The 21,150-nt window shown below is 38.7% G+C and overlaps 2 protein-coding genes and 1 long non-coding RNA gene across 4 annotated transcripts in view; 1 reads left to right on the top strand and 2 right to left on the bottom strand.

Annotated features, from left to right (window-relative positions):
• Positions 1-877, bottom strand: part of LOC127428159 (transcription factor BTF3 homolog 4) — a 3,501-nt gene extending 2,624 nt beyond the window's left edge. The window contains exon 1 of one of the 2 annotated variants that reach the window (XM_051676289.1): positions 795-877. The gene's annotated coding sequence lies outside the window, so the exon portion shown is untranslated. Of the gene's footprint in view, positions 288-794 lie in introns of those variants that run through there. The other variant, XM_051676288.1, reaches the window with a different exon arrangement.
• On the top strand, positions 805-2,656 carry LOC127428161 (uncharacterized). Its single transcript, XR_007895037.1, has 3 exons — positions 805-971; positions 1,627-1,655; positions 2,511-2,656. It is a non-coding gene; the product is annotated as an uncharacterized LOC127428161 (long non-coding RNA).
• Positions 2,322-6,268, bottom strand: LOC127428160 (prostaglandin F2-alpha receptor-like). Its single transcript, XM_051676290.1, has 2 exons — positions 5,253-6,268; positions 2,322-2,836 (listed from the first exon to the last, which is right to left on the bottom strand). The coding sequence occupies exons 1-2, from the start codon at positions 6,057-6,059 to the stop codon at positions 2,513-2,515; spliced, it is 1,131 nt and encodes a 376-aa protein (XP_051532250.1). The 5' UTR covers positions 6,060-6,268; the 3' UTR covers positions 2,322-2,512.
• Between the last annotated feature and the right edge of the window lie 14,882 nt (positions 6,269-21,150).

The raw sequence follows: 21,150 nt of genomic DNA, 5'->3' as shown, positions 1-21,150 counted from the left end.
GCTGCATCCACTCCACAAGGTGTCAGTGTAAGTACAAGACAACATGCAAAACAAAACAAAAAATTACAGAGTGCACCTTTTATTACTACATTTTACTATATTCAGGCATGTAAATCACAATTTTAAAATCCCCTAATACCCTAAAAGATCGAAAAACAATTTCATTTATCCGTCTAAAAGAATTACATATAAATATGGCTTGCACATTGATACAGAATGGTACAAATATTACACGACAAAGCAACGACACATATCTCCACATTTTAACCAACTACACCAGCACAGTCTACTGAATTGAGCTGAGTAACTGCATAGTAACTAATAAACTGCAACCCTGCGTGTTTATTACTGCTGATGCGCCTATCAGGAGGCTACAAAGCCTCAGCATCACAGAAAAAGTGATGAAATACAAAGCTAGAGAAATGTTTCAAGTTTGCAGTGCTGCCCTTCACATTTAAAACGCGCTTACCCTATCAGCGCCCTGTCTTAATAGCTGGTGCATTGAAAAGAATAAGCTGTCTCTCCCTCACACACATATCATCACATGGCGTGGTGACAGCGAGCAGTGCTGGGGGAATAAAGCAAATCCTGACAGTGCATAATCTGCATGAGGGTGAATGCAGCGTCCGCTCTGGAGATCAGCTAACATCACTGCGACCATAACAGCGCACACAACTCAAAATCTCATAACAAAAACACGACACAATAAAACTACAGCAGATATGATGATTACAATGTAGTCATCGTAGGTCAAGTATATTTGAACTAAACACGAAACGATATTCATTACTGACCTGATAAACACAGCTGTACAGAGAAGCATGCGCTGAATGGACAAGGCGGAAGTGGTCAGACTAAAGACGTCACGTTGCCTTTGTTGTTCTTATGGCGCATTACTGTGATGCTTCCCCCTAGCGGTTCGGCCTTAAATGTTGGAAAGGTACAGCTACGCATCAAACATTATATAGATGGTAAGCTTAGTTTGTTTTCTTAAATAAGTAAATATAAATATCTTAATGTAAAAGAATAAATAAATAAAAAGCTTTCATTTGGTGCTGTTGATCTTAAAGTCATTTCATTACTTATTTGTAGCCAAATAATCAAGATTTCTCTGAGTAGCATGCATAAACATGCATAGCATAACATGTCCAAAGTCTTCTGATGGTTATATGCAGCTAAAAGACAACTAAAAGCTCAGCATTTTCTCTAGAAACTTCTCAATGTTAGTGACTCAAAACGTTATCATGAAAGACACTTCTTAAAATTAATCCATCACGACACCTTAAAAAATCAGTACAAGTTGAAAAATTGATTACACTTCCTAGTACTTTTACTTGACTCATGCACAGAGCGCAAGGAAGTGTAATCGAGCTTGCAATCATGATCGCCAAGGAGACTGTAAAAATTTATAGTGAAAAAGGAGTTATATTTTGGTGTGTTCTCACTCAAAACCAGTCGGATTGCTTCAGAAGACATTTATTAAACCACTGGAGTCTTATAGATTACTTTTATGCTGTCTTTATGTGCTTTTTGGAGCTTCAAAGCTTTAGTTATCATTCATTTGCATTCTATGGACCTACAGAGCTGAAATATTCTTCTAAAAATGTCAATTTGTGTTCTGCACAGAAGTCATACACATCAGAGATGGCATGAGGGTAAGTCAAAGTTTCATTTTTGGATGAGCTGCCTCATTAAGCTGTTATAGGTTGTTTTTTCCAGCAAGGGAAAAGTGTTTATTTATTTATATTTTTAAGCTTAAAATGGCCAACTATGTTAAAAACCATAGGTATGTTAAAATACATACATTACGTGATTAAGCTCAAATATATTAACAACCATATGTAACACCTTGGACAAAAATGTCAATATGCAACATTTATGACCTTTATGAAGACATTATATCACAAGGTCAGTAGTGCTAAAGACCGTGTAAGAAAAAAAATAAAAACAGCTGCAGCAAACAACAAAAATACATCTTAAAAACTGATCCATGAATGCAGTGTGAGTGTTTAAGTAAGCATTTCAGGACACCCAAGACAGTTGCAATATAATTATATATACAGTAAACTGTAAATGAGAGGCAATGGAACCAGCACTTAACATAACATATATGTTTGAAACATTTAACCATGACCATTTTTTATTTTGTTGATAACTATATATATATATATATATATATATATATTTTTTTTTTTTTTTTTTTTTTTTCAAAACACGTTTAATGCAACATAGACTTCCTCAAAAGCCTAAAGAAGATAATTTTGTTCTCCTCTCATTTAAACAAATGTCTTGGGTTGATTTAGACTTCAGTTGGCAAAAGACAAAATGCAGTTAGCTCCTTTTTGGTCCCTATCTAAATTTGGCTCCACTGTACCTCCACTAATGAGAACCCCTCACACTTAGGTAAGTGACCTAAGACTGAACTTAGGTCTTAGAATGGACATCTGAAACAGTCTTTTCCACTTATTATCCTCATATCCGTTAATCGAGGTCTCATATCCCTCATTGAGGCTCAAGGGAGGTGAGCTGATTGGATGGCTGTGTCTGGTAAGAAAGGCCCATCCAGGCAGATGAGGTCTGGTCTACTGATCACTGAGCTACTGGCCTCTATGGAACTACCCAGAGTGCTGCCCTGCCACCAGAATGTGGGTTTGGGATGAGTACTGCAAAGTCTCAGTGCCACCTGGAAAAGCCTCTTCAACACAGCTTTCCGAAGGAGAATGTAGACCCATGGATCGAGAATCTGGTTCCATGTTGCCATGTGCACAACCAGCAGCATATGGGTGTATGTCTGATCCTCATCATGATCCTGTAGGCTTAAGATGATGCTTGTTATCTGTGGACCAAACCAAACCATACAGTGCATGAAGCATCTCACACTAAATGTATACATCTGTATAGCGTAGACCTGAGCAGAAAGCAATATTGCTGAGATACTGAATATTCAGATAAAAATAAAGAATTGTTTTTCACTGTGTACATTTTTTTTCTATGATTTATTAAAAATAATGCTAATTAATGTATTTGAATTAAAGAAAAAGTTCTCCCAAAGCAGCCCTTTTCCATACAGTGACATAGTGACCATGGCTGTGAAGCACCATAAAAGTAGTCTATACAACTTCTCTCCAATTGTTCAAATCTTCTGAAGCCACCTGATAGATTTGTGTGAGGAACAGACAGAAATTTAAGTTGTTATTCACTGATAAACTTTTCTTCAGCCAAAACTCTGAAATGTTATTTGTGTTTAGATTAAAAAATGGTACGTCTGTGCATCATGCAGGTTTGATGTCATTGATGCAACAACACTATTGGTTCTTGTGTGTGTCGTTGAGAGGGATAATGAGATTTGAGAGCTTCAGTGGAGGTGAGGATTTCCAGTGAATAACAACCTAAATATCTCTATGTTCTCTAGATTCTGTTCTAAATATCTGTCATATCAATTACTTTTATTTATTTATTTTTTGTCCATTTTGGAGGTTGGCAGCTGCATGTGTTCACTATAAACTGTTGTGTAGAAAACAGCTGCAAGAAGACACTTCAAAATCTTTCCTTTCGTGTTCCATGGAAAAATGACAGTAATGTGTTTGGAATGTCATGATGTTGAGTAAATAATGTCAAAATTAAACTTTTTGGGTGAAATAATCATTTAACTCTTGACCAGATGAAACAAGTATTTTAAAAGAATGGTTACCCAAAAATGAAAATTCTCTTATTATTTACTCACCCTCATGCCATTCCAAATATGTATAATTTTCTTTCTTCTGCAGAACACAAATAAAGATTTTTAGAAGAATATCTCAGCTCTTTAGGTCCATACAATAAAAGTGAATGGTGACCAAAACTTTGAAGCTCCAAAAAGCATGTAAATGCAGCATAAAAGTAATCATTAAGACTCCAGTGATTTAATCCATGTCTTCTGAAGCGATCTAATCAATTTTGGACAAGAACAGACCAAAATGTAACTAATTTTTCATTATAAATCTTGACATCAGCAGTCTGCTTACAATCATTATTTCAAGCTTGATTACATTTCCTAGCGCCATATAGCACTTTGTGCATGCATCAAGCACTAGAAAGTGTAATCAAGCTTGAAATTATGATTGTGCCTAGAGACTGCAATGGCAAGATGTACAAAGGAGTTACATTTTGGTCTGTTCTCACCCAAAACCGACTGGATTGCTTCAGAAGACATGCATTAAACCATTAGAGTCTTATAGATTCATTTTATGCTGCCTTAATCAGAATCAAAATCAGAATGAGCTTTATTGCCAAATATGCTTACACATACAAAGAATTTGTCTTGGTGACAGAAGCTTCCAGTGCACAATCAATACAATAACAAGACAGATATAATAATAAAACAAAATGGAATAAAAATCGTATAGAAAATATAAGTATATACGTATAGAAAAACACAATAAGACAAAATATATACAGTACTGTGCAAACGTTTTAGGCACTTGTGAAAAATGTTGCATAGTGAGGATGTCTTCAAAAATAATGCCATAAATAGTTTTCATTTATCACTTAATGTCATACAAAGTCCAGTAAACATAAAAAAAGCTAAATCAATATTCGGTGTGACAACCTTTGCCTTAAAAACAGTACCAATTCTCCTATGTACACCTGAACACAGTTTTTCTTGGTTGTTGGCAGATAGGATGTACCAAGCTTCTTGGAGAATTGGCCACAGTTCTTCTATCTATTTAGGCTGTCTCAATTGCTTCTGTCTCTTTATGTAATCACAGACTGACACTATGTTCAGTGGGGGGCTTTGTGGGAGACATGACATCTGTTGCAGGGCTCCCTGTTCTTCTATTCTAATCTTTTCTATTTGCAAAAGTAATGTTTGGGACATATAACATATATATTTCCTATTGACACTAAAGTATCAGATATAAATAACCATCTTAAGACAAATGCTTTTGTGAAATATTTTATGTGCCTAAAACTTTTGCACAGTACTGTATACACACACACACACACACACACATTATTATATATACGCATGTACAAATACAAATCTGTTATATACAGATAGTGCAAGGGAATGTGCTTTTTGGAGCTTCAAAATTTTTATCACCATTCACTTGCACTGTATGGACCTACAGAAAGAATGTCATACACATCTGGGATGGCATGAGGGTGAGTAAATGATGAGAAAATTTTCAATTTTTGGTGAACTATTCCTTTAAGAATACTCTATTAGTTATTCTATTAGCCAGTGTTATAAATAAGAAAGATTTTCTCACCAGAATAGGGCCCCAACACACACAGGAAACCAACATAATTGCCAAAAGCTGGCAGATCATTTCAGAATGGTGTGATGTGTTACAGCCATGGCGATGATGATCTCGGTCAAGCTGTACCCGACACCGCAGGAGAGTGAGACCAGTCACAGTATTACAAACTAGTGACACCAGAAGTGCAAGCAAGCCCAGGACAGAAAATAATATCGGGAGAAGCACATCCACCCAGTCACGCGGCCCATGCAGGCGGAAAAAGCACCAGCTACGGGAACGCTGCACCTGGTATGGCCGCTGAAACATGATGGGCAGTAGAGCCACCAGCAGACCCAGGAGCCAAGTCAGAACCAGCAGCCTCTTGACATGATGGGACCCCAGAGCTGTGGTGTGGAAAAGTGGACGGGTCACTCCGATGCAGCGTTCCACTGCCATCAAGCTCCCGAGCAGCAGGGGACTCAAGCCAAAGAAAGCCATACAAACACCAAAAAAGTTGCATAGAGCCTTGTGGGGGTCAAATATTTCCCAGTCTTTCTGGGAGGCATAAACATAGAGAGCTAAAGAGCCATTGATCAGATGTCCCAAGAAATCAGTCACCACCAGACCACCAGCGGAGAGGAGAAAGGCTGCTTTAGACTTGAATCTGAACCTGCGGTAGGCTTTGATTAGGATGAGGAGGGCCAGAGTGTTGGAAACTATGCCCACCGACATTGAGATGGCAGTTGAGGTCACAGACACTTCCCTTTTGGTCAAGTTCCCGTTACACACATCGCTCGACACCAAGCATCCAACATTTGCTGACCCATTGTAAGTCATGATTGACACTGGAAATAAACAAAAACATTAGTGACTTTTTTTAAGTAGCACAAAATTAAATCAAAAGTTTAGATTTCTTAGTTCAAGAATGACTGAAAAAAATGAGTCGTATGGGATATTTGTATGCCATTTATTTACACATTAAATTAGCAACACTTTAGAGACCCAAAGTGTGTGTAATTAATTTAAACCTCTGTTTTGTTCCTAGTGCAGACAAAATTCAAAAGCAAGTTCTAACTTTCAAAAAGAACAAACCTATACAAGATCTGTAAATGTCTGTAAATTGCACTGTTAATTGCATAGACACAATTTGCTGCAAGACATATTTTTGGACTTGTATAATGCCATTTTTATTATTATTAAATGCATGAAATATGATTTTAATGTTTACAGTTTATTAAATATGTAACTGTCCGATTGTCATAATTTCTTTACAGACAATTCTTTCAAAATTTTACTCACCCGAATCAATTATCAGTGGAGTTTCAGCGGTCCAGGTTCCTCCGACGGAAATACCGGTTGAAATGCACTGGGACTGGCGGTGTTGCACTGTTAAAATAACAGTCTGTGATGCGCAAACTCTGAATTCACCAAAGTAAACTGGACATCAGGTTCCCAATCACGTTTCAGTCATGATAGGAATGTGGTTTGTTTAAAATTTCTTCAATATATCAGTCCTCAAATAATTGGTAAAACATTGCTAATGAAAATATCAGTTTCTTTGACATAAGACTCTACTCTAACAGACATCGCAACAGGCTATTCCCAGTCCTACTGGTGCCAAAATGAGCAAGAACAACACTCGCTGTATCAGCCAAATTGTGCTATTACGCGCGGGACGTTTCCTAAGATTAACGATTCACTTGCAGACGTAGGAGCATTTATATTTAGACATCACATTTAGATATATTTTTCAAAACTTAAACTAGAATGATTACGTTTTATATCGGTTCAGTGTTATTATTACATTTTTGGATTTTTAATTTAGTTTTAATTTATATTTTATATTCAATTTGCCTTTACAGTTTAGTTTAGTTTTAGTTAGTTTTCACAGTTTTTCTGTTAGTTTTAGTTTAGTTTTCAGTTTTTTATTTATTTATTTATTTATTTATTTTTTAATTTTCAAATTGTTTTTTTTATTCCAGTTTTTCAGTTTAGTTAGTTTTTATTTTAATTTTAGTATTTTTTATGTCTGCCAAAGCTGAGCGTTTACTGGTTTAATTTAAAGTCTAACATCATTACATTTCTCAGGGCAGTCTTGTGTTACCTCTATCTAGTGGTATTTTCATGTTTTATGTGGATTTTAAATGTTGCAGGTTTTATAATATAGGTTGAATATGGGTAAAGTGACAAAGGACATTTAGCTTGATCCACATTGTATCTGTATGTATTTCCTTAAATGATTATAAATCATTGCTTAACTAATCTTTGGGGAGTAAACAGTTAAAGGGATAGTTCACCCAAAAATTAGAGTTCTCTTAACATTTACTCACCCTCATGCCATCCCAGATGTGTATGACTTTCATTCTTCTGCTGAACACAAACAAAGAATATTTAAGCTCTGTAGGTTCATACAATGCAAGTCAATAGCAGCCAATACTTTGAATCTCCAAAAAGCACATAAAGGCAGCATAAAAGTAATGCATACAACTTCAGTGGTTAAATTCAGGTCTTTAGAAGCGATATGATAGATGTGGGTGAGAAACAGATCAATACTTAAGTCCTTTTTTACTGTAAATATGGACATCAGCAGTTTCCTTGGCAATCATGATTTCAAGCTTGATAATATTTCCCAGTGCCATGTAGCATTCTGCGAACTGTACTAGTAAGTGTATTTGAGCTTGAACTCATGATCGTTCCTGTAGACTACAATTGCAAGATGTACAGTGAAAAAGTAGTTACATTTTGGTCTGTTCTCACCCAAAACCGATTAGATCACTTCAGAAGACATGGATTAAATAATTTACAGATTACTTTTATGCTGCCTTTATGTGCTTCTTGGAGCTTCAAAGTTTTGGATCCCATTGACTTGTATTGTATGGACATACTGTCACGGTCCTGTCACTCTGTCAGTCTGGGTTTTGGTCTGACAGGACCGTGGCATCATCATCCCATGTCTGTCTTGTGTTTCCTTGTCTGTCTTTGTGTGAGCGCGCCAACCCTATCTCATGAAAAGTTATACATAATTTATGAGTTGGCTATTTTGTATGGTCTCGCATGATGTTGTTCGCATAAACTCCTACGACTTCCTACGAAATTCCCAGATGTCTAATGCGGAAGTAAGCGCGAGTTCTGCGCCCGAGGAGTTAAGGACATACTTATTAATATTATGCCCTTATCCAAACCCCTTATCTAAACTTAAAAAAATCAGTAGAGTGTGGAAACATGATAGGAAGCTGTTGTGTGTGACAGGAGCAAGTAATTGTCGCGTATTAGATGGAAACGATGTCCATCGACGTCATTGGCTGTAGTGAATGTCGTAGGAATTCAAACGAGTGCAGTCGCACAATATCATACGAATTAGCCAAATTTAGAAAAGCTGTACGAATTCTGATGATTTTGCAATGAGAGTGTGTTGGAGCACGCAGTTTCAGTTGTATTCCCTGCCGTGCGCTCTTCAGTCCAACTTGTTTCATGTCGGGAGCACGGTGTCTGGATCCTGACTTCCTGTCTGGTTCGGTTTTGGTCTGTGTTGGGATGTAGACACTCGTGCTCCATGTCTGTCTGTTATTGACGTGGGTGCATCGCGCTTATGTCATCTTGGCAGCATGCACTCTCGTCAATAATTTGTCTGGCTCTCGCAAACGCAGGTGCGCCTAACGAGCTGTCTTCATGTTGTGCTGAGGTTCGGTCACTTCGGTCTAAGGTGTCGGGTGTGTGTGTGGCCGGACTCTCGCACAGGTGTCCTGTCTTGTTTTTGTCACCTGTTGCGTGCATCTTGTGGCGTTTGCCTGTACGCTCCGGTTTCGTTTAGTGTGAGAATGCGTGGCATCGCTTTGTTTGGCGTTGCTACGCATTCTCTGGTCTTGTTTGTAGGTTGGCAAGGGCGTATATTGCCTTACTGTCTTGGCGATGAGTGCTCATGCCATTCGGGTGTTTTGTTGTCTTGTGAAAGCACGTGACTTTGTTTTGTGTCTGTATCGCAGCATGTCTCTCTGTCTTATGTCATACCCCACCTCCTTGTTTGCTTATTATTAGTTAATTTGCCTCACCTGTCCCCTGTTAACCCGTTTGATTTCTCTCCCTATTTTAGTCTCCTCGTGTTTGCTGTCCAGTGCCAGTTTATCTTGTTTCAAGTCTTGTTTGTTCAGTCGGTATTTGTCTCATGTTCAGTCAGTCTAGTTAGTTTCTTATCAATCTTGTTTCCCATCCCTGTTTGGTCCGGTCAGTCCTGGTCCCTGTTTCATCTGCCCCAGCCCTTCTTCAGTTAACTCTGCCCTGGACTTGTTTGTTTTCCCCCTTGTGGGAGTTTTAGTTGCCACGGTCAACGAGCCAGCACCCTGCCTCCTCCCTGAGGCCTGCCTCCCATCAAGTGCTGTTTGGCTCACGATGTACGCTCCAGTTTCGTTTAGTGTGTGAATGCGTGGCATTGCTTTGTTTGCCATCGTTTCGCATTCTCATCTTTTTTGTCAGTTGGCATGGGCATATATTGTCTTGGCGATGTGCGCTCATGCCATTCGGGTGTTGTCTTGTGAAAGCACATGGCTTTGTTTCTGTATTGCCGCATGTCTCTCTGTCTTAAGTCATACACTGCCTCCTTGTTTGCTTATTAGTTCATTTCCCGTTAACCTGTTTGATTTCTCTTCCGTTGAAATTCTCCTCGTGTTTGCTGTCCAGTGCCAGTTCATCTTGTTTTTTCAGTCAGTGTTTGTCTCATGTTCAGTAGGTCTAGTTAGTTTCTTATCAGTCTGGTTTTCCATCCCTGTTCAGTCCAGTCAGTCCTGGTCCCTGTTTCGTCTGCCCCAGTCCCTCTTCAGTTAGCTCTGCTCTGGACTTGTTTGTTTTCCACCTTTAAGAGAGTTTTTAGTTTGCTTTTTTATATATTTTTGTATATAAATAAATTCCTCCTTCACTCTGCGTCTGGGTCCTGAGTCTCATTCTTTATAACACGTTCAGAGCTTAGACATTCTTCTAAAAATCTTTGTGTTCAGCAGATGAAAGAAAGTCATGCACATCTTGAATGGCATGTGGGTGAGTATACAGTGCATCTGGAAAGTATTCACAGTGCTTCACTTTTTCCACATTGTTATGTTACAGCCTTATTCCAAAATGAATTAAATTCATTATTTTCCTCAAAATTCTACAAACAATACCCCATAATGACAACGTGAAAGAAGTTTGTTTGAAATCTTTGCAAATTTATTAAAAATAAAAAATGAAAAAAATCACACGTACATAAGTATTCACAGCCTTTGCTCAATACTTTGTTGAAGCACCTTTGGCACCAATTACAGCCTCAAGTCTTTTTGAGTATGATGCTACAAGCTTGGCACACCTATTTTTGGGCAGTTTCTCCCATTCTTCTTTGCAGGACCTCTCAAGCTCCATCAGGTTGGATGGGGAGCGTCGGTGCACAGCCATTTTCAGATCTCTCCAGAGATGTTCAATCGGGTTCAAGTCTGGACTCTGGCTGGGCCACTCAAGGACATTCACAGAGTTGTCCCGTAGCCGCTCCTTTGTTATCTTGGCTGTGTGCTTAGGGTCGTTGTCCTGTTGGAAGATGAACCTTCGCCCCAGTCTGAGGTCCAGAGCGCTCTGGAGCAGGTTTTCATAAAGGATGTCTCTGTACATTGCTGCATTCATCTTTCCCTCGATCCTGACTAGTCTCCCAGTTCCTGCCGCTGAAAAACATCCCCACAGCATGATGCTGCCACCACCATGCTTCACTGTAGGGATGGTATTGGCCAGGTGATGAGCGGTGCCTGGTTTCCTCCAGACATGACGCTTGCCATTCAGGCCAAAGAGTTCAATCTTTGTTTCATCAGACCAGAGAATTTAGTTTCTCATGGTCTGAGAGTCCTTCAGGTGCCTTTTGGCAAACTCCAGGTAGGCTGTCATGTGCCTTTTACTGAGGAGTGGCTTCCGTCTGGCCACTCCACCATACAGGCCTGATTGGTGGAGTGCTGCAGAGATAGTTATTCTTCTGAAAGGTTCTCCTCTCTCCACAGAGAAATGCTGGAGCTCTGTCAGAGTGACCATCGGGTTCTTGGTCACCTCCCTGACTAAGGTCCTTCTCCCCCGATCGCTCAGTTTGGCCGGGCGGCCAGCTCTAGGAAGAGTCCTGGTGGTTCCAAACTTTTTCCATTTATGGATGATGGAGGCCACTGTGCTCATTGGGACCTTCAATGCTGCAGAAATTTTTCTGTACCCTTCCCCAGATCTGTGCCTCGATACAATCCTGTCTTGGAGGTCTACAGACAATTCCTTGGACTTCATGGCTTGGTTTGTGCTCTGACATGCACTGTTAACTGTGGGACCTTATATAGACAGGTGTGTGCCTTTCCAAATCATGTCCAATCAACTGAATTTACCACAGGTGGACTCCAATCAAGTTGTAGAAACATCTCAAGGATGATCAGTGGAAACAGGATGCACCTGAGCTCAATTTTGAGTGTCATGGCAAAGGCTGTGAATACTTATGTACATGTGATTTATTTATTTATTTTTTTTCCTGTTTTTTATTTTTAATAAATTTGCAAAGATTTCAAACAAACTTCTTTCACGTTGTCATTATGGGGTATTGTTTGTAGAATTTTGAGGAAAATAATGAATTTAATCCATTTTGGAATAAGGCTGTAACATAAAATGTGGAAAAAGTGAAGCGCTGTGAATACTTTCCGGATGCACTATATGATGAGTTCACCCAAAAATGAAAATTCTCTCTTTATTTTTTGAGGTTTTAAATGGATGATTTCACTTTGAGATGTGTGGCATAGCTCATTTCATAACCACTGGTGGGAAAAGTAATGGTAAAGAAAATTACAGAAATTTGAGGTAAATCTTGTTAAGATTATAAAAAATTTAATGTTAACTTAATGTTATGATGTGAAAGTGTTTAAGAAAATTTTAACTGATTAATAAATGAACTCCAAATACTTTGTAGATATTTTCTAGAGAATCATTTGTCCCACTATACCATTACTGCTTTAAAAAATCTGAGATTTGGTCAAAAGAGGGTCTGCAAAGGTTCTTCTTCCCAGTATTGAATATTTCTCAATTTTTGCTTTTGACTAAGTTATCTTAAGCTTTCTTCAAAAGTATAATGTTAGGTTATGTGGTGTTTGGATCATAATTCAAAGTGTCAAGAAAAGTAAAATTTCCAAAAGTGTCCCACTTTGCCCATATTCAACCTATTATATCTAAAACTAGAATGAGTTCGCGAATTTTTATTTTAGTTGATTTTGAAGTTGTGAAAAGGTATTTTAGTTTAGTTTCAGTTTTCTTTCCAATATTTTCAGTTTTTTATTTTTAGTTTAGTTAATGAAAATTATTTTAGTTTTCATTTTAGTTTTTGTTAAATATAATAACACTGTATCGGTTTTGATGATGTAACAAGTTTGCAGCAGGACATGAAGTTTACATGCTTTGCATGAAGCACAGCCTGTTTGTAACTTTGCAATTAGCGGGCCATTTTTATGTGGCTGAACTAACCTACAACGCCCACTGTTCTTTGAAGCTGTCAAAGAGCAGTGTTAAAAAAAAACTGAAACAGCCAGAGAGGCTTAATGTAAAGCTTTAAAGTGATTTAAATGTCACCTATTAAACACCAGAATAACTCTTGCTGTCATTCAGTGGCAGTTAAAAAAGAAAAAAAGCCTTCTGTGAAATACCATTTGGGGACAGATCTATGAAATCCCACTACTTGACAACTATGATTAATAACAGTTAAGGAATTATTGCTGTTTACTGTGCTTTATAACTACTAAATGATATTACAAGAAATTCCAAGAATGTGAGCTTTTTTCTATAAACACAAAATCAGAACAACATTTAATAATAGCACGAATAAATATTTGAAAACTAATTGTCATCACTGTCTTTGGCCACCTCTAAAGTAACAGGTGTATGGACACATCATGTACAAGAAAAGTCATTATGTCTGCATGACAAGGGAACAAATTGTGTTTGTGTGATGTCTTTACCCATGCCCTGCATCAAGTCAATGTCACTGGAGCTTTTAAGGATCACCATGAACCAAGGTAAGTCAAATATTCCACACATAACACATCATTTTTTTTTTTTTTTTTAATTAGAGCCAAATATACGTATTTACACCAGAAAAACCAGAGGTTTAATTTGTTATAATGACTAATTTATGATAACAAAATGGTATCTATCCGACAAAGTTTAAAGGAGGAACATTTCAGAATTATTATGATTATTATAATTATTATTTCTTTTTTTTTTTTTTTTTGACTAGGCAATATTTCTCTCTCTGCAGGTTGTACTGAAAATACTGAAAATTGCTTCCAAGTATAATCAAGAAAACACACAAAAAAGGAAAGCAAATCTGTTAAGGCCACTTTTCAAAGTGAGGTCATTTTAAAACTTTAGCTTGTAATTACTCCGAGTGCTTCTGGTAGTTAAAACTGAACAAAGTGTGGCTAAATACAGAATAGACAGGTGGATGAAAAGGATGGAATGTCCATCATAAATTAATATGGCTCATCTGATTGTACTGAAATACAGATGTCTAGCACAGATTTGCACTATAATAGAGAGCAAAGAGCAAAAGAGAGAAGAAAGAGTACTTCTGCCTCAGCAGAGAACAAGGGTTTTAATACTGAGATGTATTATGACCTGCACGTCTTTAGTCTCGGTAGCAAAAGAAAGTGAGATGGAAAGTGTGCTTCAGTAGTGTGTAATGTAGCGAGGACATCTTTGTCAGGGCATGTCAGAAAGCATCTTTGCAAGAGCAAAAGTACACACTGAGATTTGCAGTATTACTCTTTGTATCAAATAGAAAAAGAAAAATGGTCTTTCTCTCTCTCTGTGTGTGTGTGTGTGTGTGGTCTCTCAGGCTGTGTGTCCCGTGGTGTTCAGTACTCCAGACTCTAGTACTTTGGTCCAACAAGTGCTGGGAGCCCTTTCTGTCCCACCCACCCGTCCCCCTGTCCCCCACACTTTGCTCAGGCTATTATGCGGTCTGTGATTTCAAAGGTTTGCAGCAGACCTCAGATAAACTTTAGCACAAACTGCTGTCTGAAAGCATGAATATGACAGCACTTATGGAATCATTTTAATCTAATGATAAATCAGAGAACATCATTTCTCTCTCGCCCAGTGTCTGTCTTTAAATTACAGTGCATTATGATCAGATTAACATGGGGGAAAAAAACAAAACATAATGTACTTCTTGTAAAAGGAATAATTGCATTGTGATTTTTTTTTTTTTTTTTTTTTTCACATCTTGTAGAAATGAAATGAGATGCAAATAATATAGTCTTTATTTTGAGGTATTAAAAGGACCCCAAAGTCCTTTAAGTACCTCCAAAATCTTACTTTACATTATCAGCTTCTACTTAAATTAACTAAAAAAAAAATGCTATGGATTTCCACATGCTGAGATTTTCTTATTGGTGCACTACCATTGGTTGTTTGGTGTGTTTTATTTGATTTCTCTACAGAGTGTTTTTGTCTGGGGTCAAATTGACCAAAAAAACATTTCTAGAACTAAACAATAAATTAATTTTAAAATGACTATTATTTAATATGTAGTTTTGCCGGTATTTATCTACCACTACATGTTAGCTCACGATTAAATAGTTACGTTATTATCTTTGTCCATTTATTATGCTGCACCTGTGACGAGCAGCCCTTCCTCAATTTCTTTAAATGCTGGGATAAACAATCCAGATTCAACCCCCATACAGAAGTGACATAGAAACTGGAAATTAACTAAACACAATTCTGCTCTAACATCGTAACATGAACTCAGCTTGCAGGGGACCCTTCAATCACTTTGGAAAGGTGAATGCTAAATGAAAAGCAACTACATTTATAGAGTGTGTTAATAGTGTAATATTAGCACCATAGCAATTTCAGTGTTGAAAATCATATCAGCACCTTGAGCAATGTAAGGGAGTCAAGAGCCACTAGAGGGCAAAGTCTGTCTATATAACTGCCATGTAAGTAGAAACTTGAATGGAACCCCTGCTTCTTGATCTCATGGTCACCACATAATTTCACTGTGATTCAGTGATCACGTTTAAGGGACCAGCAGATGTAAACAGTTTATCAGTGATGGGTGAATTAGGTTGTGTCGGGCAGTAAATTAGGCGTATTTGTCCTTTCCCAATGAAACTTAAGCAGAGTAACTGTACTGTATAAATATTAATGTGTTTATAAGTTTATGCAGAGAAAGAGTTGCAACTTCTTAAAGTAAGACATTTAGATTTTTGATTGCACCTTTAACTGGCCAACAACACATCTCTCTCTCCACTGCTCCTCCCTGACAGCCCTCCAAGAATGCCAAATAGTTGCCCCATTTCCCAACAAATGAGTCCAAGTTCCCCAGTCTTCTAAATGACACTTCCTCGAAAGCCACCTCCCTCCTCATCTCCGTGCATCACTCCTGAAATGGGGGCGCTCCAGCCGACTTCCATCCACTTAAAACAATTTGTCTGGCGATCATAACACTGGTGAGGACCCAATTTTTTATTTGTTTATTCCCTATATTGATGACCACCCCATCGCCTAAAATACAGAGTCTGGGGCTAAGTTAAATCTGAGTGCCCAATACGTCACACATAAAACTCTGAACCTTCAACCAAAATTCTTGGATCTTAACACACCACCATAAAACATGGGTTGTGTCTCCATCTTCTGATTGGCATCACCAGCAGGTGGGTGTGTCTTTAAGACTAAGCCTATACAATCTAGAGGGGGTCCAATAGAATTGATGTAAAATCTTGAATTGCATAAGGTGCACCCTTGCATCTCTACTTGACGTTTTTTAGAATCCTAGCCCACACTCCCTCCTCCAATACCAAGTTTAAATCTTTCTGATCCAGATCTGAATTAGCAGGGAGTAATACACTGATGCCTCATGACCTTTTACAAAAGCAGTAATCACCACACCCAGAGTATCTGCCACTTTAGGGGGGTGTATACTACTCTTAAAAATAGTACAGAGCAGGAGGCGCAGCTGTAAATACCTAAAGAACTGAGATCTGGGAATCTATGCACCACACCTCCCACCACTACCTACTATCAGCCTCCTTTCTTATCGCGGCTGCTAATATTTCCAGGGCAAGACAAAACAATAATGGGGAAAGAGGGCAACCCTGCCGGGTGCCCCTATCCAGAGTAAAATAATCTGAAATTAATCCATTCGTTTGTACCGCCACTACCGGTGGCTATAAAGTAACTTAATCCAACCAATAAAAGTATTCCCAAACCCGTACATTTCCAAAATCTTAAAAAGATAATCCCATTCTACCATATTAAATGCCTTTTCGGCATCAAGTGAGATGGCAGAGGCCAGAGTCTGATCATTCGCCACTCACCACATGATAATGATTAAACACCTAGAATAAACTCCACCTGATCTATATGTATAAGAGATGTCATAACTCTAGCTGGATCAGGGAAATTGGACGGTAACTCTTACACTCGCTTGGATCTTTGTCCTTTTTTAGAATCAGACTGATCCGGGCTTGCGTCATGGTTGGCGGAAGCTTTCTATTCTTTAATGATTCCGTATAAACTTCTAGCAAAAGTGGATCCAATTCTGTAGCATAAGATCTAAAAAAAACTCAGTGGCAAAGCCATCTGGCCCCAGAGCCTAGCCTGTAGCCAAGGCCTTAATTACCTCGCCAAGCTCCTCCCAGATTATCTCAGAATCAAGATAATTTTTTTGCTCAGCTGTCAGTTTAGGAAGTTCTAATGGTTCAACAAAGTTTCTAATATTCTCATCAGTAGACGAAGACATGGAATTATAGAGATCAAGATAGAATTGTTTAAAAGCAAAATTAATATCAATGGCTGAGGTAAATTTTTCACTACCAGCAGATTTCACTGAGGGAATGGTAGAAAAAGACTTTCTCTGTTTTATATATCTAGCCAGAAGTTTTCCTGCCTTGTCCCCTGACTCAAAGTATTACTGTCTTGCCCTGAATAGCCAAAACTCCACCTTCCATGACAAAATAGTATAATATTTGTATTTCAATTGGGTCAATTCTATGAGGCCATCAGATGACATTCGGCACTTCAGGTCTGCCTCAGCACTTTTAATATTCCCTTCCAACTCCACAAGTTCTTGTGCTTTGGATTTTTTGGTGAATGAGGCATCATGTATGATCTGGTCCCTAAGAACCGGCTTAAGTGCCTCCCAGGCCACGCCCACAGAGGATACTGAGGACCAGTTGGTCTCTATATAAACATTGATTTCAGCCTTTAACATTTGTTGGAATTCAGGATTTTGCAAAAGAGATACATTAAAGCACCAACTATATGATTTCCATTTCTCTATATGTGGCAACACCTCTAAATTCACCAGGGTGTGATCTGAGACTAAAATGTTTCCAATTGAGCAATCAACAACAGATGAGGGACTTATATATATATATATATATATATATATATATATAGATATATATATATATATATATATATATAAATCTATTCTAGAATAAATCTTATGGTCTGATGAAAAAAATGTATAGACCCCATCAGATGGGTTCAAAAGTCTCCAAAAATGAGGGATGCCAGTGGCTTGCAACATTCCTTCAAGATCTATAAAAAAGCCCTGATCATCAACGTTAAGTGCGTAAATATTAGCCAAAATTAGACTTTGCCCCTGAATTTCTGCTAAAACAATAATGAATCTTCCTAATTTATCTTTAATCTGTTTGAGATATTTTAATTGTAGATGCTTACTAATCAGTGTAATGACTCCCCTGCTCTTACTTGAGCCAGCACTAAAGAAAATATGTCCACCCCATATCTTCCCAAATTTTTTAGCTTCCTGTGGGGAAAGATGTGTTTCTTGAAGAAACACTATATCATATTTCTTATGCTTAAGAAGAGAAATAACCTTCCTTCTTTTTATGGAGTGCCCCAACCCATTCACATTCCACGTGGAGAGAGACAATCCACTCATATTAACATTTGACTTTTTGACATATTAGAAAAAATAGATTGTGTGTCAAAAACAAAATTATAAAGACCACATTCCAACATTAGTGCAACAATCAAACCCCGAACTTCCCCAGAACCATACAAACAGAAAAAAGAAAAACGTGCGCATTAACTCTGTGCAGGACAGCACCAACTGGCGTCCATCTCTCTCTACTCAAACAATCCATGTACGCCTACGAGAGCCCCTGCGACAACTTTGCCATCAGATTGCTCAAGTCTGTTTTTTCTATACAAATTTTGTGATACAGAATTACACAACAAAAGATCATCTATAAAACAAACTCCAGCCAATAGGAGGCATAAGCACAAAGGACCTGCAGATCCATTCACAGAACTGTCCCAAAGGAGTGTTACTCCACAAAACAAACTCCAGCCGCTAGGCAGAACCAGCGCAAAAAGAAACAAAAAAGGCGCTCAGTTTCCTCAAACAGTCAAGTGAATGTTCAATGAGTTGGTCCACTCGGCTGCAACGTGAGTACCAAAAAAAACGTACTCCATTGATTTTATGAAGGACATCGCTTGCTGGGGACATGTGAATGTTTTACGGCCATCCTTAGCATCTATTCTCAATTTGGCCAGGAACATCAGTGCAAAAGCGACCTTCCATTGATGTAAGAGTTTCTTGCATTCCTTGAATCGATCACGTTTCTTTCTTGTCGAATTCGCAAAGTCTGGGAACAAGAAAATGCTGTGGTTCTTCCAAGAAAGCCGTCCTTTACTCCTCGCCTCATGCAACACAAGGCCTTTATCAGATGATCTCAGAAATTTGGCCAGAATTGATCGTGGCCTGTCTCCCTCAGTGGATCGCCGAGCCGGAACCCTGTGAGCTTCGCTCGATTTCCATCTTATGGCCTGTTATGTCAAGCAGATTCGGAAAGAGCCCGTCTAGGAATTTCACAATATCCTGACCCTCTTCGGCCTCAGGAATTCCGACGATTTGGACATTATTCCGCCGGCTATGGTTCTCCATGTCTTCCAACTTCTCCCAGACATGCTCCAAATCCACCTTGGTCACTAGTGAATTAGCAGGTAATTCCCTCTCTGATGACTCCAGATAATCAATCAGTTTCCCGACATCCCCCACTCTTGTAACCACCTCAGTGAATTTTGCCTCCATGGCAGTGATCGATCAACATATTACAGCAAGATCCTCCAAGTCAGCAACGACCTTCATCAGCATTGTCGACATGTTCAACATTTCTCACCGAATTTCCCTAATTTCTCCGACCAAATTGACTCCCGGGCTTGGGGCCTGCTCAGGGGTGTCAGCTTGAGCACGTAAGTGTCTTTTAATGTCTCCAGAGTCTGAGGATTTTGAATTCTTTGACATATTGTCCTCCTAGAACAGTTATGGAACAGAGTGTATCGAATCTCACCGGTTTATGTCATTAATTGTTAGTGTTAAAACTAGCAAAGTTTGCAGAGCTCGCCGTTCACACATCCAAACCTCGCATGGCGTCACACGACTCCTTTTGTCCCATGATTGATATACAGCAAAGTGCACCAAAACTCTTTTGCTTTAGTTTTCCCTCACAATTTGATGTTCAGCCATCTCTATCGTGAGAGTAAGTTGTTGTGCTTGACCCCCTCCTGTCCAACCCACTGCCCGCCCACCTTTTTACATATTTTCACACCCCTTTCAAGACTTTAATTTTTTGTCTGAGGTGTGAACGCCTAGTGCTGAACTACTTCATGAAACTTAAAGAAGAGTTTTGAATAAGATGTTTGAAACAACACACATTTGTGCTATTGGACTTTTGTCTCCAAACTTTATAGTTGCTCTAAACCTTATAACTGCCCTGTGTGGCCACCAGTCACAATCTCCACTATATCACCAAAAATTTTCAGTCAAAATATTTCATAAGATTATATGCTACCAGAAAAGTCAATACACATTCTGAAATGAAAGGAATATCCCTTTTCACAGGGCAACTTGAAGTTTTAACATGGCATTGTATGAGAATCTATATACAAACAAAGCAGCACCGTTCAATATTGCCATTTAATTGGATCCAGCTGAAAGTCATATCATAAGAAAACCATTAAAAGGAACTTTCTCAGAAGCAGCATCCGTGTGGATGTGCAGGTGTGTTCCTGAGTAGATATTTCTCTAGATATAGCTTTTGTTAAAAAAATTTCACACTTTTGATCTGTGGATGGCCAGGTCTTATTCATATCTATTTCGGTTTCTTATTAGGGCAAGGAAAGAAGCATCACACTGAGAAATCTGTCACCACTGTCAAAACCACAAGGGCAAAGATACACCTTTATTGGTGTTGTCTGGTTTCTGCCTTTATTGGCACCTGTAGAAAACACGTTCTGCTTTCCGAGTCAACTGATGCATTTCTCAAACCAAGCATCTTACATATCAGCTGTCTCTCACTTCATCTTTCCCATATGCTGTGCATCCCTCCTCTCTCTGTCTGCATGTGTCTCTTTTTCTTACTCTCTCTCTCTTTGTCTCTTTCTCTGTCACTTAACGCCCTTGCTGGGTCATTGCACCGCTATTGGATGCTGTTACACAAGAGCTGTGGTATTTGCTGACTATCGTCTGGCGGGATATTGAAGCCACTGACCCTGCCGAGTCACCAGAGGTCATGAAGAAAACCCAATTCTATTTTGTGTTTAATAGGACCAAAAATGAAAAAATGACAACAGTAAAGCTTGTTGGAATAAAAGGATATTGATAATCAAGGTTTGAAATTAACACCCGCCAACCTGCCAAATGCGGGTAAAACTCTGTCACTCTTACTAGCCACTTTTGCGGTGACGTTTTTCAGGGTTTTTCCTGCATTGACAATTCTGTGAATGTCGGGCAACTCGAAGCTGCTGACGAAGGAAATTTAATGGTATTCATGCCTCTCATAACTTGCATGCGCATCTGTGTGGGGCGAATGAAGTGTGCTTTTGCGTGAACTGCCACAGCGCACACCAGCTCGCTCCAGAGATA

This window comes from Myxocyprinus asiaticus, chromosome 37, assembly GCF_019703515.2.
Source record: "Myxocyprinus asiaticus isolate MX2 ecotype Aquarium Trade chromosome 37, UBuf_Myxa_2, whole genome shotgun sequence".
Taxonomy (NCBI): Eukaryota; Metazoa; Chordata; class Actinopteri; order Cypriniformes; family Catostomidae; genus Myxocyprinus; species Myxocyprinus asiaticus.
The sequence above is the reverse complement of the archived record's forward strand: the minus strand, read 5'-3'. Positions and strand labels throughout refer to the sequence as shown.

Excerpts from the sequence above, each read along its gene's own strand:
- LOC127428160 (XM_051676290.1), bottom strand. The coding sequence starts at position 6,059 with ATGACTTACAATGGGTCAGCAAATGTTGGATGCTTGGTGTCGAGCGAT. Across the intron at positions 2,837-5,252 it reads TGTGTTGGGGCCCTATTCTG|ATAACAAGCATCATCTTAAG; the intron begins GTGAGAAAATCT and ends TTTGGTCCACAG.